At 45.6% G+C, this 14,038-nt stretch overlaps 3 protein-coding genes across 9 annotated transcripts in view; 2 read left to right on the top strand and 1 right to left on the bottom strand.

Annotated features, from left to right (window-relative positions):
- Nucleotides 1-8,432: 8,432 nt before the first annotated feature.
- LOC136540735 (fasciclin-like arabinogalactan protein 8) lies at nucleotides 8,433-10,036 on the top strand. The gene has a single exon (XM_066532748.1). The coding sequence runs from the start codon at nucleotides 8,673-8,675 to the stop codon at nucleotides 9,849-9,851; it is 1,179 nt and encodes a 392-aa protein (XP_066388845.1). The 5' UTR covers nucleotides 8,433-8,672; the 3' UTR covers nucleotides 9,852-10,036.
- Nucleotides 10,037-10,904: 868 nt separating this feature from the next.
- Nucleotides 10,905-12,194, top strand: LOC136540734 (calcium-binding protein KIC-like). The gene has a single exon (XM_066532747.1). The coding sequence runs from the start codon at nucleotides 11,027-11,029 to the stop codon at nucleotides 11,462-11,464; it is 438 nt and encodes a 145-aa protein (XP_066388844.1). The 5' UTR covers nucleotides 10,905-11,026; the 3' UTR covers nucleotides 11,465-12,194.
- Nucleotides 12,195-13,099: 905 nt separating this feature from the next.
- The window catches only part of LOC136535754 (callose synthase 3-like), a 49,270-nt gene continuing 48,331 nt past the window's right edge, over nucleotides 13,100-14,038 (bottom strand). For all 7 annotated transcript variants that reach the window (XM_066528136.1, XM_066528139.1, XM_066528137.1 and 4 more), the window contains 3 exons: nucleotides 13,985-14,035; nucleotides 13,673-13,858; nucleotides 13,100-13,544 (listed from right to left, as the gene is read on the bottom strand). In XM_066528136.1, coding sequence (XP_066384233.1) covers nucleotides 13,296-13,544; nucleotides 13,673-13,858; nucleotides 13,985-14,035 — 486 coding nt within the window. In that variant the 3' untranslated portion in view covers nucleotides 13,100-13,295. The remainder of the gene's footprint in view (nucleotides 13,545-13,672; nucleotides 13,859-13,984; nucleotides 14,036-14,038) is intronic.

Below are 14,038 nucleotides of genomic sequence, written 5' to 3'. Positions count from 1 at the left end.
TTGCCCAGTTCAACATGACTCATCTCGATGACGATTTCATAGCCCTCACGAGGAAGAGGGTTCTTGATGTTTCAGCCATCCTAGGAATGACAGTTCAGGTTGCGTTCAATGGCCATAAGACGCCATTGTTCGAGCACTTCGGAGACTATGTCTATCAGTACATCAAAGCCCTTTTCCAGGCACTTCGGAGAGTATGTCTATTCTGAATGAAGCCCTATCCCAAGAACACAGATGCCAGCTATGCTAGGAGTGACAGTTCATCTCGTTCAAATCTCTGTTCTTAATACTAGGAGGAGATGGCTTAGGGACGATAAGGAAGAAGTGCTAGGGCGTGCAAGGTGTTAAAATCTCTGTTCTTAATAGACTTTGGGAGTGCTGTTGTTGATATATATGACCAATGCAGAACATCATCTTCCTGACAGTTTCGGTGGATCTTAATTAGCTGTGAACAATCGGATTGAGTTTGTTGGTAAAATGCCATTGCCATGTTACATTTGTCCGTAATGTTTGGAATGATGCATGATTTGCTACTGATGAGAATTGAATTGTTCATTCGATGACTTAGTGGATGGTGGGTTTTGTCGGCCTAGTTTTTCAGTGGCGGGATATGCATCGGCCTAGATTTGAAGGATACTCGTCAGAATCTCATATTATTATTCTCAGTAAACTGCCTGTGCTGACGTGCTGTATTTTTTTTTCGAGACCGTGTGATTACACGTACTCGCTCCGTCCTAAATTAATTGCTTTTTTATTCGTGCCGTAAGTTTGACTAGATTCATAGAAAATATGTACAACATTTGTATTTTTAAATAAATTTATTATGAAAATAGATTCAAAGATCTATCTAATGATATTAATCGTGTACTATAAATATTATTTTTTTTATAAAATTAGTCAAAGTTATATCTTAAAAAACGAGAACGACAATTATTTTAGATAGAGAGAGTATTTTATTAAGAAGTAGAATTTTTTTTTACAACTACGACCCACAGAAATAGCGTTTTATGATATTAGAAACCATTCTTGCGACGCATGTGCTGTATTTATTTGCTATTCTTTTTTTAAGGTCTTATTTGCTATTCTTAAGTATGATTACTCTTCCTTTGCTATGTTAAGAATCACCGGTACAACAGAACTCACTGCCGGCGGTTCCAAAGCTATTTCTACATAATTCTGTTAGTACCGTCAGTGGTAAAGACTAGTGAAAATCACGAACTTCACATGCGTCTTCTAGAGAACCGCTACTATAAATTTCATAGGCATCTTCTAGAGAACCGCTACTATAAATAATTTACACTGGTTGTTTTCTTAAAAAAACACCACTACAAATGATTTTCAAAAATTGCAAATCAGGCTCAAAAATAGCAATTTTTTTAATCCGGGGAAGGCCCCCACTAGTCAGCCACCCGCCCGCTCCATCAAACTCACAAGTCACGGCATTTTTCGTGAACGCACTTCACGGCTAGCAAGATTCGAACCCGCGACCCCTCCCTCACGCAATACTCTAACCACTGCACCTCACACTCACTTCTGTCTATAATAAATTTTCTTTCTCCTCATATTATCCTCAACCAAATTTCAATTGATTGTTTAAGGCCCTAAATAAATTCAAATAAAAAAGTTATCAATTACAAAGTTGCATAACTTTTTGAGATCTACAACTTTTATTTTGGTTGTTTCTCCATTCGAGGTCGTTTAAAAAATTCAACTTCCAAATTTGAGAAATTTAAACATAGTTTTCCTTGACAAGATGACTTTAAATGAAAAAAGTTGTCAACTATAAAGTTGCATACATTTTTGAGTTGTACAACTTTCATTTGGGTTATTTCTCCATCTAAGATCGTTTAAAAAAATTTAAATTTCAAACTTGAGAAGTTCAAACGTAGTTTTTCGTGATAAAATGATTTCAAATAAAATTTTTGTCAACTACAAAGTTCTACGAATCATCGAGATCTACAACTTTTATTTTGGTCATCTTTTCATATGACTTGGTTTGAACAATTCAAAATTTTGAATTTCAAAAAATAAGAACTTCAAACAAAATTTGAAAAAACAAATGATTTTGGCTGCAAAATTCATCAACAACAAAGTTGTAGAACTCACCAAGGTCTGCAACTTTTATTTTGGTTATTTCTACATCCAACAAAGTGATAGTCTAAATTGTTCACAAATTCATAAATCTTTCACATAGTTTACGAAACTATATAAGAGATATATTATTTGTGAACAATGTTTACTACCACTTTGTCAGATGAAAAATGACTAAAATAAAAATTATAGATCTTGATGAGTTCTACAACTTTTATGTTTATGACTTCTTCAGCTGAAATCATTTGATGTTTCAAAATATTGTCTGAAGTTGTCATGTTTGAAACTCAAATTTTGAAATGTTCACAAGAAAAAATGACCAAAATATTAGATGTAACAACACAATAAATTTTTAGACCATGATTTTAAAAAAAATTAGGAAAAAAATCAAGTAATTTAAAGATAGTATGAGGAAGAGAGACTAGTTACAAGTTTTAGCCAGAGATTAAAAAGAGAGATCAGAGTTCTTCAATAATTTATAAATTAAATTTTAAATAACATTTTGAAACATCAAATAATTTTAAATGAAAATGTTGTAAACAATAAAGTTCTATAATTTTTTAAAATCTACAACTTTTATTTTGATCATTTCTCCATTAGTTTGAAAATTTCAAATTTTAGTACTTAATTTTTAATATTCGGCGTCTATTTGTAGTGACGCTAGGTTATGAAAACCGCCACTATAAATACATTTTTATTGGTTGTTTTTTTAAGGCTACCGTCAGTAAAAATTATGTATTTTTACTTACGGTAAACTTAAGAAAACAACCAGTAAAGATGAATTTACACTGGCGGATCATGATCTAGACCTATAGTTTTATTTCCAGTGACGCCTTCTCTTTCTGAACCGCCAGTGAATAAAAGGGTGATGCCAAAAGAAAGCACCAGTGTACTAGTAAATGGTTCTAATCTGCCATGGCATCTCGCTCCGCTCTTACAACAAGGGCGCGGCTGTGCCTGCACCACGCCATGGTCGATGATGGCACCGTCGTGGCCGTGCAGCGGCTGCATGACGTTTTGGATTTATGGCTTTGTATTCTGAACATGTTCTAAACATTGTTCCGATCGTTTTGTTGAAATTTGACTTATGTTGATGCTTATGCTGATTTATTGTGAGAAAAATAATATTCGTTCGCTGAAAAATACTATTAAAGTAGTACAAGCGAACAGGGCAGCCTCTTCTCCCTCCATGTCTTCTGCTACTCACTCATCAGTCCCTCGTGAATAGTTGTTGGCTTGAGTGCTGAATTGAACCATGGTATTGATTATCAGAAAACCACCATTACATGTCAGCAGATCGAGTGTCGTTCACAAGAAGCTCTGTTTGGCCGCAGCGCCTAGAAGCAGAAAGATGACCAAGCCTAACAATAAGCCCTTGTTTACTTCCAGGAATTTGGATTTTGGGGCTACTGTAGCACGTTCGTTTTTATTTGACAAATAGTGTTCAAACATGGACTAATTAGGCTCAAAACGTTCTTCTAGTAATTTCCCACCAAACTGTGCAATTAGTTTTTCTTTTCGTCTACATTTAATGCTCCATGCATGGGCCGCAAACATTTGATGTGATAGATACTGTAGCAACTTTTTAAAAATTGGGGTGAAACTAAACAAGGGCTAAGTACATGGGAACTGAACGGGTTGCAGGGTAGTCGTCCCAAGCATCTTGTAAATTCCATTCTGACCATTGACAGAGCCAGGAATTATACAAGGAGACAGGTTAAATTTTTTTGATATATACGATATGAGATTTATCAAGGTGCATTCATTGCACTTAGAACCTTAATTGTTATTGCTAAAATATAAAATATGATGCAATGTAAGTACACATTTATTAGTAAAACCTAAAATTTTATTAAATGTGTCACAATATGGTAGGAAAAAATTCATAAATTCAAAATATTCTATTTTAATTGAATTATGTGTGATTTTATTGTCCAAAAGGCATACAAAAATACATATGGCAATAACTTTTTATCATATCTTTTTAATATAAATATAGATCATTAAATTATACACTAAGTAAAAAGTTTTTGTTGTGATGTTAGGGAAGGGGACTTTGGCCCCTACCAGCCCCCCTTGGCTTCTCCTATACGCCGAACTATATTTATGATGGTGCTTGGAGCGTGTCATGGCCTCCTATGTCTCTACGCCGAACTATATTTATTACGGTGCTTGGAGCGTGTAATGTCTCTACATCTCTACGCCGAACTAGGCGTGTCATGGCCTGTGTGCTTGGAGCGGTTCCGTGTTATGACGGTATGAGCCATGCTGTCACGAGGGTAATGTTGCTCCTTATTTTGACCTTCACTACCTGCTGTTACGTACCCGCACGTACGTATTTGATGTAGCAGCGCGCGGATGGTCAAAATTTTTTACTTTTTAGCCCTTTTTTCGAAAGTTTATCACAAATAGACTCCTGACGGAAAGAATTCAGAAAATGGACCCTAGCTCGGCGCCACCGATGCTGGCGCCGAGCTCGGCGCCAGCGTCCCTGACGCCGAGCCCCTGGGCTGGGGCAAACTTACATGGAAGGAAGCTCGGCGCCAGTCACTCTGGCGCCGAGCTCGGCGCCGTAGATGCTGGCGCCGAGCATGCAGTACGACGTGCGTAAATAGCAAAGTACGACGTGCGTGATTTTACCGCAGAGGTCAGAGGGCCAGATTACGCCAGAGGGGGAGGAAGGAAAGGAAAGAAGAATCCGCTGGATCAGGGACATGCAGCCGGGCGAGCAGGGCCAAGCCTTGCCGTCCGTGTGCCGTCCTAGACGGGTAGGGCTGAATACCAGACCAGTCTGTCGATGGATCGATTGATGCGCGAGCAGAAGTGAAATTTTTGTATTTTGGTCCCTTTTGAAAACATTTTAACCTAGCCTGTTGCGGGTGCCGGGAGACCATTCAGAGCGGTAGAGACGATGCTACCGGAGGTAGTGCATGCCCGCTGCCTAGTCTGTTGCGGCAAGCCAAGGTAACGTCTCGGCGCCATAGGTCATGGCGCCGACCACTAAATTTAACCTATTTTATATATCCATTTTGGCATGCTCGGCGCCAGCATCAACGGCGCCGAGCTCGGCGCCAGCATCTACGGCGCCGAGCTCGGCGCCAGAGTGACTGGCGCCGAGCTTCCTTCCATGTAAGTTTGCCCTAGCCTAGGGGCTCGGCGCCAGGGACGCTGGCGCCGAGCTCGGCGCCAGCATCGGTGGCGCCGAGCTAGGGTCCATTTTTTGAATTCTTTCCGTCAGGGGTCTATTTGTGAGAAACTTTCAAAAAAAGGCTAAAAAGTAAAAAATTCGAGCGGACGGTGCTGCGCCGGGTGGGGACACGGCTCAAAAGCACAAAAGCAAACTCTCCTATCTGAGCTAAGGACAGCCCAACCTTCATCAAATAAGAAGTGTGAGAATACATTTCAAGATTGGTGAAAAACTGATGGAGAACCACCAACACAAGATACTTACAACAAATCTGTTATGATGTATCCAAATGCCTTTATGACAATAGTTACGACAATATTCTTTACTATTATAACCAGTATAACAGCTGCAAGTAATATGTCAACATGATTCCACAAGAACTTAACACGTATGAGCATTCCAACACTTGCTAGGAAGAGTGCTGCAAATAAATTGCGAATGGCTTCCACCTTAAATAAAGGAGAGAAGTTAGTTATAGAGTTCAGCTTTCCATATTCAATTTTAAAGCATGCTAAATTGAGATCAAGCAAAGTGCATCAATACAGATCATTCAAATGCTTGCAAGGAAGAGCGCTACAAATAAATTGCGAGTGGCTTCCACCTTAAATAAAGGAGAAAAGTTAGTTACAGAGAGTTTAAAGCATGCTAAACTGAGATCAAGCAAAGTGCATAGATATGGATCATTAAATTTCCGATATCAGCTTATCCCGGAGTATCGTTCTAGACCTTAATTAAATAATAAAAATATATACATATAAGTACCCAAAATAGATTATTTATGATTTCTGTACATATAAATTTAGGCACAATCAATGTGAAAGTATATAGAGTTAGATAACGTTAGTATATGATTAAAAAAGTTGGGGCTCTTGTGTTCTTGCCCCTACTTTGTTGTGAAATTATGATTTTGCCCTCGTTTTTCTAACTTTGTGATTTTGCCTTTAACTGTTCACAAGTCAACGCGATTTTGCCCCTGGTCAACGGTAAAAACAGGGGCAAAATCGCGTTGACCAGGGGCAAAATCGCGTTGACTTGTGAACAGTTAAGGGTAAAATCACAAAGTTAGAAAAACGAGGGCAAAATCACAATTACACATCTATGTAAGGGGCAAGAACACAATTTTCCCAAAAAAGTTCATAATATTGTACATCACATAAGACGTTATTTGAGTTATAACGATACCGATATAGACCAGAATAATTGATATTCGCCGATATGAGATATACCGGTCATTCCAGCTGGTACCGGGTTGGAATTCATATGCTTGGGCCCAAGACCGACGCCGAGTAGGTCGGCGTGTGTATCGATGTTATGTAGTGGTGAAAGCGGTACGGAAAAATCCCATACCAACCAATATTATTTTCTATATTATGACACTATTTCCAATCATTCCTGTTTTTAATCAAAACATGAAAGTAGTATAAGGGTGCGTTTAGATTCAAAAAATTTTGGATTTTGGCTCAATGTAGCATTTCGTTTGTATTTGGTAATTAGTATCTAATTATGAACTAATTAGGTTCAAAAGTTTCGTCTCGCGATTTCTCGACCAACTGTGTAATTAGTTTTTTTTTTCGTCTACATTTAGTACTCCATGCATGTGCCGCAAGATTTGATGTGACAGTTACTATGCAAAATTTTTTGGCAACTAAACGGAGCCTAAGCTAAGTTCCGAGAGGAAGGCAAAAGTCAGGCGTCACATTGCTGTAGTTATCGTGGGGGTTGCCTGCATTGAATTGGTAGCGAATTGACGGTGGAGTTGTAATCGGATTTGTATCTCCATTGTGAGTGACGTTGTTTTTAAAATGTAGAATATAATGAAACATAGATGAAACTTCTGACAACTTCAATTACGTAGCTTGATTTTGGGGCTTTCAAAAGCCAAAAGCTCCTAAATACCAAAAGCTGATTTGGATTAATGATTAATGTGAAGCCTCTTTTAGGTCTTCAATTAGTAAATAACACTTCTTAGTCCTAAGATGATAATAAACGTATTTGGTATGGAGAAAAATTAGATTTTACAAACCTCGATCAATAGTCACTCTACAAGTTTAAGATATTTTTTTCATTCCTCAAAAGAAACAAGTTTAAGATATTTTTTCCCGAAAGAAACAAGTTTAAGGTATAAAAATTTGTATTCGGAGTGTCTTTAAGATGATATTGATAACATGTCATTTCGGGACGTAGAGAGTAGTAAGGCCCCGTTTAGATGCGAAAATTTTTGGCTTTGGGCTACTGTAGCACTTTCGTTTGTATTTGACAAAAATTGTCCAATTATGGACTATTTAGGCTTAAAAGATTCGTCTCGCCAATTACGGGTGAACTGTGTAATTAGTTATTCTTTTTACCTACATTTAATGCTTCATACATGTGCCGTAAGATTTGATGTGATGGAGAATCTTAAAAATTTTTGGATTTTGGGTGGCATAGCCTAAGATAAGTTGATGACTGACTCGTCACCTACCTCCTGTTGCGCCCACGACAGCCTCTTGCCGTTGGAGCATCCATTCATGACGGCGACGTAGGTTGAATATCACGGGCCTCACGGAACGAATTCTCTAATCCCCGCTCCAGAAGGACACCAGTTTCTGTCCCTCGGATACGGATCCAACGGCCACCACCAGCGTCTGGGTGTCGGTCATCGCTGGATGCGGCAAAGGAACGCCCCGCACCCCGCAGAACCGCACACGCCTTCCAGTGCGGTCCACGGTTTCTAACAATTATACACCACGTTCGCTTGATCGTATTAGCCATATTTATTAATCATGATATAGTATTTTTCTTTTATAATAAAACAGCATTAGTCGACTTATAAACCACGTGGACTATCTCCTCCTTTGGTTTCCTCTGAAATGCTTTGCAGAATCTTCGAAATGCCCCCCTCACCTTATCCGTCGGCGCGTCGCCTTTTGACGTGGTGGCCCGTCGCCTGGGCCCTGTGCGATCTGCAATGCACTCATCTCGCCCAAATGGACAACTGGAAGCAGACACAATGTTCGTTTCAGTCACGCTTGCACTTGCAGATCCAGGAACCGAGAAGCAAACAGAGCAGTGAAAAGGGATCAGGGGCCGGCCGGCAAAGAGTGAAATCACGTGTGCTTTAGCGGATGAATGAATGGAGGCAGGCCAGGCCATATAAAAATGGCAGAAAAGCTTCGGGGGCCTCGGGGCGATAGATGCTACAGCTCGAATGCGCACAAGCGGGGGAAAAAAACCCACGACGACGACCAAATGGTGAACGGGACCCCGGATGGCAGCCTCAAACGCTGCCGTCGCAAACCAAGCCATAGTTAATTAGCCAATAGACAGTGGCCTGTGACAGGCTAGCAGCTCTGCTCATCACTAGCTCTCGTCTTCGCTTGCTTGCTATCAGGGGTGTGTGAGTGTGTGAGAGAGAGCCATGGCGTCGCAGCGGCTCGTGGCGGCGGCGGCGGCGCTGGTGGCCTGCCTCCTAGTGCTGCCGGTGCACGGGCGCAACATCACGGCCATCCTCCAGGGGTACAAGGAGTACAAGCTGTACAACCAGTACCTGTCGGAGACGAAGGTGTGCGACGAGATCAACTCGCGGCAGTCGACGTCGATGACCATCCTGGTGCTCTCCAACGACGCCATGACGACGCTGGCCAAGGACGCCGGGGACTCGCTCCCCGCCATCAAGAACGCGCTGCGCCTCCACTCGGTGCTCGACTACTACGACCGCAAGAAGGTGAAGAAGTACGGCGACGAGAGCGCCGCCACGCTGTACCAGGCCACGGGCGACGCCGCGGAGACCACGGGCAACGTCAAGGTGGTGGACCAGGAGGACAAGAACTACGGCTTCTCCGCCGCCACGGCGGGCGCCAGGATCTGCACCGTCACCAAGGAGGTGGAGACGCACCCGTTCAAGTTCGCCATCCTCGAGGTCACGGCGCCCATCGAGTTCGACGGCCTCTTCGACGTCCCTTCCACTGCCAACCTCACCCGCCTCCTGGAGCGCGCCGGCTGCAAGGTCTTCGCGTCGCTGGCCGCCTCCACGGGCGTGCTCAAGTCGTACGAGGACGCCATGGACAAGGGCCTCACCCTGTTCGCCGTCAACGACGACGCGTTCAGCGCCAAGGACGTGCCCGACGTCAAGACCATGTCCAAAGCCAACCTCACCAAGCTCCTCCAGCTCCACGCCCTGCCTTCCTACAACACCAAGACGTCGCTCAAGTCCGTCAAGGGCCCGCTCCGCACGCTGGCCCCCAAGGACGACGTCACGGTGGTCGCCAAGGGCGACGACGTCTCGCTCGACACCGGCAAGACCAGGTCCCGCGTCGCGTCCACCGTCGTCGACAGCGTCCCGTTCTGCCTGCTCACCATGGACAGCCTCCTGGTGCCACCGGAGCTCTACGTCGGCGCCCCGGAGGCAGCACCGGCGCCGGCGCCCTCGGAGGCGCCACAGGGGTCCCCTGCCGCGGCGGATGCACCGTCGGTGGCCGCGGACCACGCGGACCACAAGTCCAAGAAGCCGTCGGCGTCGTCAGCCGTCGCGTCGCGCCCGATCGCCGCGCTCACCGCGGCGGCCGTGTGTTCCGTCGTCCTCTCGTCCCTCTTGTGATTGTGATGCAATGCAACTGATGAGAGAACATTTTGGTTAGCTCCGGTTGGGTGCTGGCAGCACGTCCATCCACTGTTGCTTGGCAGCTCCTCCGATCCAAGCAGATATCCGTTTCCCTGTGATCTCTCTCCACCGCCCTGTTCCGGCCGTTGGTTGATTGAATTTATTGGTGCATTGCCATTTCCTCTTGTAATTTGAGCAAAAAAAAAAAAACATGTACATTCCCCCCCCTTTTTCATGGTAGTTTCAGAACACGATATTCTCTCCGGTTGCTGCATTCTTGGTCTAGCAGAGCAGCTGCGCCATTCCATTTCGCACACCGGCGTCCTCTCAGATCCTGAGATCCATTCCTGTTTGAGGCAAAAGATTCTTCCGCTAGTGAAAGAAGTCAAACGGGGAAGAACAGATCTGGAAGCTAAGTTTTTTTTTTTTTGGTTTTATTTACTGAACCAGATCTGAAAACTTTACTGGTCCCGAGTGGAGTGAAGGTGGATTTGAGTAATTGCGCTGCACTGAGTTATAAATTGGACGGAGGTGAGCACGTGAGTTTTGCCCTTGGACAACGTGCTACGGACGTTCATTTGCTGGCGTTGTTACTCAAACCTGGCCGGACTTCACAGAGGCCGTCTTCTCCTTCTCCAGGCTCCACACCGCCGGCGGCAACAGCGCCTGCTACGAGATGGGCTCCAGTGGAGGAAGGAAAGCACGCACAGCACAGCCGGAACGCAGCGAGCGCTTTGGAACACCGACCAGGGCGGTCGGCAAATGAAATGCCCACCTGTTACCTGTACGTTGGCCTGGTTGGGAAACAGAACAGAGACCGGAGGGCGAGGCCCAAAGCGCAGGAGAGGGTGTGCACGCCGGCCTGCTCCTTGGGTGGTCCCCTGGGGCGTGTTTGGAACGCTGGCCCGACGGCCCGGCTCGCACGCTGCTCAAAGCACCTCCTGGTTTGGCTCCCAGGAAACCGTGGGGGGGTTTGTTTTTTCGGAGCGAGACGAAGCGCGCGGGTCACCTCCCGGCCTCTCACCTCCTCCTGCGAGCGAGATGGAGCGAGCGGCGGCCGTAGATCTGGCCGGTCGGGATGTACATGGAGCCGACCTCGCCGCCGACGGCCAGGAGGAGGAGGAGGACCGCCACGACGCAGGGATGGCCAGCGGCTGGGCGAGGACGGGCTGATGCGGGAGCTGGCGAGTGGGTTCCGCCAGCTCATGGACCCCGCAAGGGGGCTCATCACCTTCGACAGCCTCCGCCGCAGCGCGTCGCTGCTGGGTCTGGGCGGCATGTCCGACGACGACCTCCGCGGGATGCTCGCCGAGGGCGACTTCGACGGCGACGGCGCGCTCAGCGAGATGGAGTTCTGCGTCGTCATGGTCCGCCTCAGCCCCGAGCTCATGGACGAGCCCCGGAGGTGGCTCGACGACGCCGTCGACCAGGCGTCCCGCTTCCTCTTCACCAGCGCGGCCACGACGGTCACCGGCGAGCACCAGCCCGCCCACGGCCACGATGGCGAGCAGCAGACGCGCCGAGACGACAGAGCAGCGGCCATGTACATCCCGGCGACGACGGCGAGCACCAGACGCCACCAGCCCGGCCACGTGACCTTCGCACGGTGAAGGTCATGTGCTCGGCCACGACGGCGGAGGACGAGAGGCTGGTGGCGCGGCTGGGCGACGGAGGAGGTAGCTCGCCCGCGCTGTGCTGCCCCGCCCTGTGCCATGGCTGGAGCTCGCCCGCGCTGTGCCGCCCCGCCCCGCGCCGTGGCCGGGATTCGGAGTGTGCCGCGCCGCCGCCGCACGCACGCTGAGCCGTCCGCGTCGTCGTGGTGCCCGCTCCTAGCCTGCCACGCAGGAAGGCAGTGAGGAGGGAGATCGAGGTGGTGTCGGCGAGCGGCTCGGCCATGGCGGCTTGAAGCTCCGGCGAGGACTGAGGAAGAAGCTGCGGGCTTGGATCGAGGCCACAATGCGCCGTCAATGGTGAGACTCGGGCACGCCCCTCAGGTGCTCGATGAAATGTGAACGAAGAGAGAGGTAAAAGTACAGTTAGCTGGATTGGTGTGAGAAAAAAAATATTGTTCGTTGGCTAATAAGCCATGGCTTATAAGTCAAATACGACCGAGCGAACATGCTGTTTGCTCGTGCCTCACGCACCCCGTCCCGTCCGCCAGGGCTAAAGCTAAGCTACATAGACTAATAGGCAGCGACGGTGACGTAAGACTTAAAAAAATGGCACGTATTCACCGCCTCTACTGCTCTCCCGCTGTGGCCACGCTCCATTCATCCGTCGAGGTATGTGCCGCCGATGAGCTCCGCACCGGTGACCTCCGTGCACACTTGGGCACATCGAGCTCCATGTGTTTCATGCGTTTCAGATGTATATTTCATATATTTTTATTTGGATGCATGTGTTTAATTTAGATACTGCAAAAATAGATCTAATGCTGCATATGTTGCAATGACTATAAACATATGTTGTTGCTAGTGTATGTTTTAAATATTTTAGCTATTTCAGACATATGTTGTAAGTGTTTTATCTGAATATTATATATATTGCAGTAGCTATATACATATGTTGTAAACGTATATTCTAAATGTTTTACATGTTTAGATTTATGTTGCAAGTATTTTATCTGAATATTATATATGTTATCGTGGCTATATATGTGTTGCAAGCGTATATTTTAAATGTTTCGCTTAATTTTAGAGCTACGTTACAACAAATGCTTCAACAGCAGAGCAGCGGGCGCAGGCGCAGGCATGCAGCAGCATGCGAAGTACACTGATGCGAGCAACCGAGAGGGAGGGAGTAGCAGGCGCACAGCATGCGTAGTAGTATGCAGCACGCTAGCGCAAAGTCTTCGCGTCTTATCGGATCGTGGGAATCCGCTGCCACCACCGAGCGAACGTTAACCACATGTGCTTACCATCGCAGGTTCGCGCCACCAGCCAGCCGATGGGCAGACGATCTCCGTGTCGTGTCGCGTCCCTGAGAGCCACGGCGAATCAACCGTCGCCTTCACCACTTCGCTCTTTCCGTATCAATTCCACCCCTCCTGTCTCACTTTCCCTCACTCGATTCGACGAGTGCCGTCTAGCAGGGCCCGGTGGTGACACCTATAGATATGGTTCTTTATTACAAAACACTGATTATGAACAGACTGAAAATACAAAAAAAAAATGCACAGAAGTATGAGCCACTTACTGCCAAGAAAGAAAAAAAAACTCGAACGAGCCCCATCTGAAAATATACAATGTCATGGCAACATGGAAAAGTAACAAACGGCAAGGTACAGATGTAGCGGGGGACTTCGAAGAGCAAGATGGGGGATACATGACACCTTTATCTGATATTTACATATAGTAGTCACAAAAATACACTATACCCCGTGAGACCGTGCCAAATATTTACAAGTGCATGTTGAAGAAATGCACAAGAAAGAAGACTAAATCAATCTTTGTTACGAGCGGACCGTTCCTTCTTTTGACCACCAAGAATTCGAGAAATTTGCAGTCCTCTACTGAAGGCTTGATTAAACAGCATACGCGTCTGGAACTCAGACACAAAGGGAAACCATGCCAATATAGTAATTGGAGTAAAGAGAAGCACCCCCATAATTATCTCATAGGCCCGTGCAAGGGCACGCACAGATCCCCATAATCCTACATGTCGAGCAAGAGGCTTGCAAGCTTGTGCAATCTGAAGAATCAAATCATGCACAATAAGACAGCAGCAAGCATATTAGTATTATGAATTTATAAGAGAAAATTTTCTCAATTTATAAAGAATAAGTAAACGAAATGTAGAAAAGCAAGAGAATGATGTACCAGTAGTATCCCCCATCCCGTGGGCAAGAATGCTAGAAAGCACACAAATATATCGCGGAAGGTCATATGAAAAACTACTATCAAAACAATCAAAATAGCAGTGAAAGCAACAAATATCAAAAACTTGATCAGACGGAAGAATAGCTGGAAATCAGCACTGAATGTCCGCCTTCCCACCGACACTGTCTGCAAAGAATATAGGCAGCTTAGGAAAGAAACTAGAAATATGACAATGTTAATAGCAGACAGAGATGCAGTGCTAAGAACATTGTACTATTATTACTGTAAGGTCCATATTCTGTTCACATTTACCTTCATAACGAGCAGAACTGCCACAATTACGAGCCAAGAAATTAAATATACCTA

The sequence above is a fragment of the Miscanthus floridulus genome, chromosome 2 (genome assembly GCF_019320115.1).
Source record: "Miscanthus floridulus cultivar M001 chromosome 2, ASM1932011v1, whole genome shotgun sequence".
NCBI classification, from domain to species: domain Eukaryota; kingdom Viridiplantae; phylum Streptophyta; class Magnoliopsida; order Poales; family Poaceae; genus Miscanthus; species Miscanthus floridulus.
This window is presented reverse-complemented; position numbering and strand designations above follow the sequence as displayed.

What these genes read in the sequence shown, in the direction of transcription:
- LOC136540735 (XM_066532748.1), top strand. Translation starts at nt 8,673, where the DNA reads ATGGCGTCGCAGCGGCTCGTGGCGGCGGCGGCGGCGCTGGTGGCCTGC.
- LOC136540734 (XM_066532747.1), top strand. Translation starts at nt 11,027, where the DNA reads ATGCGGGAGCTGGCGAGTGGGTTCCGCCAGCTCATGGACCCCGCAAGG.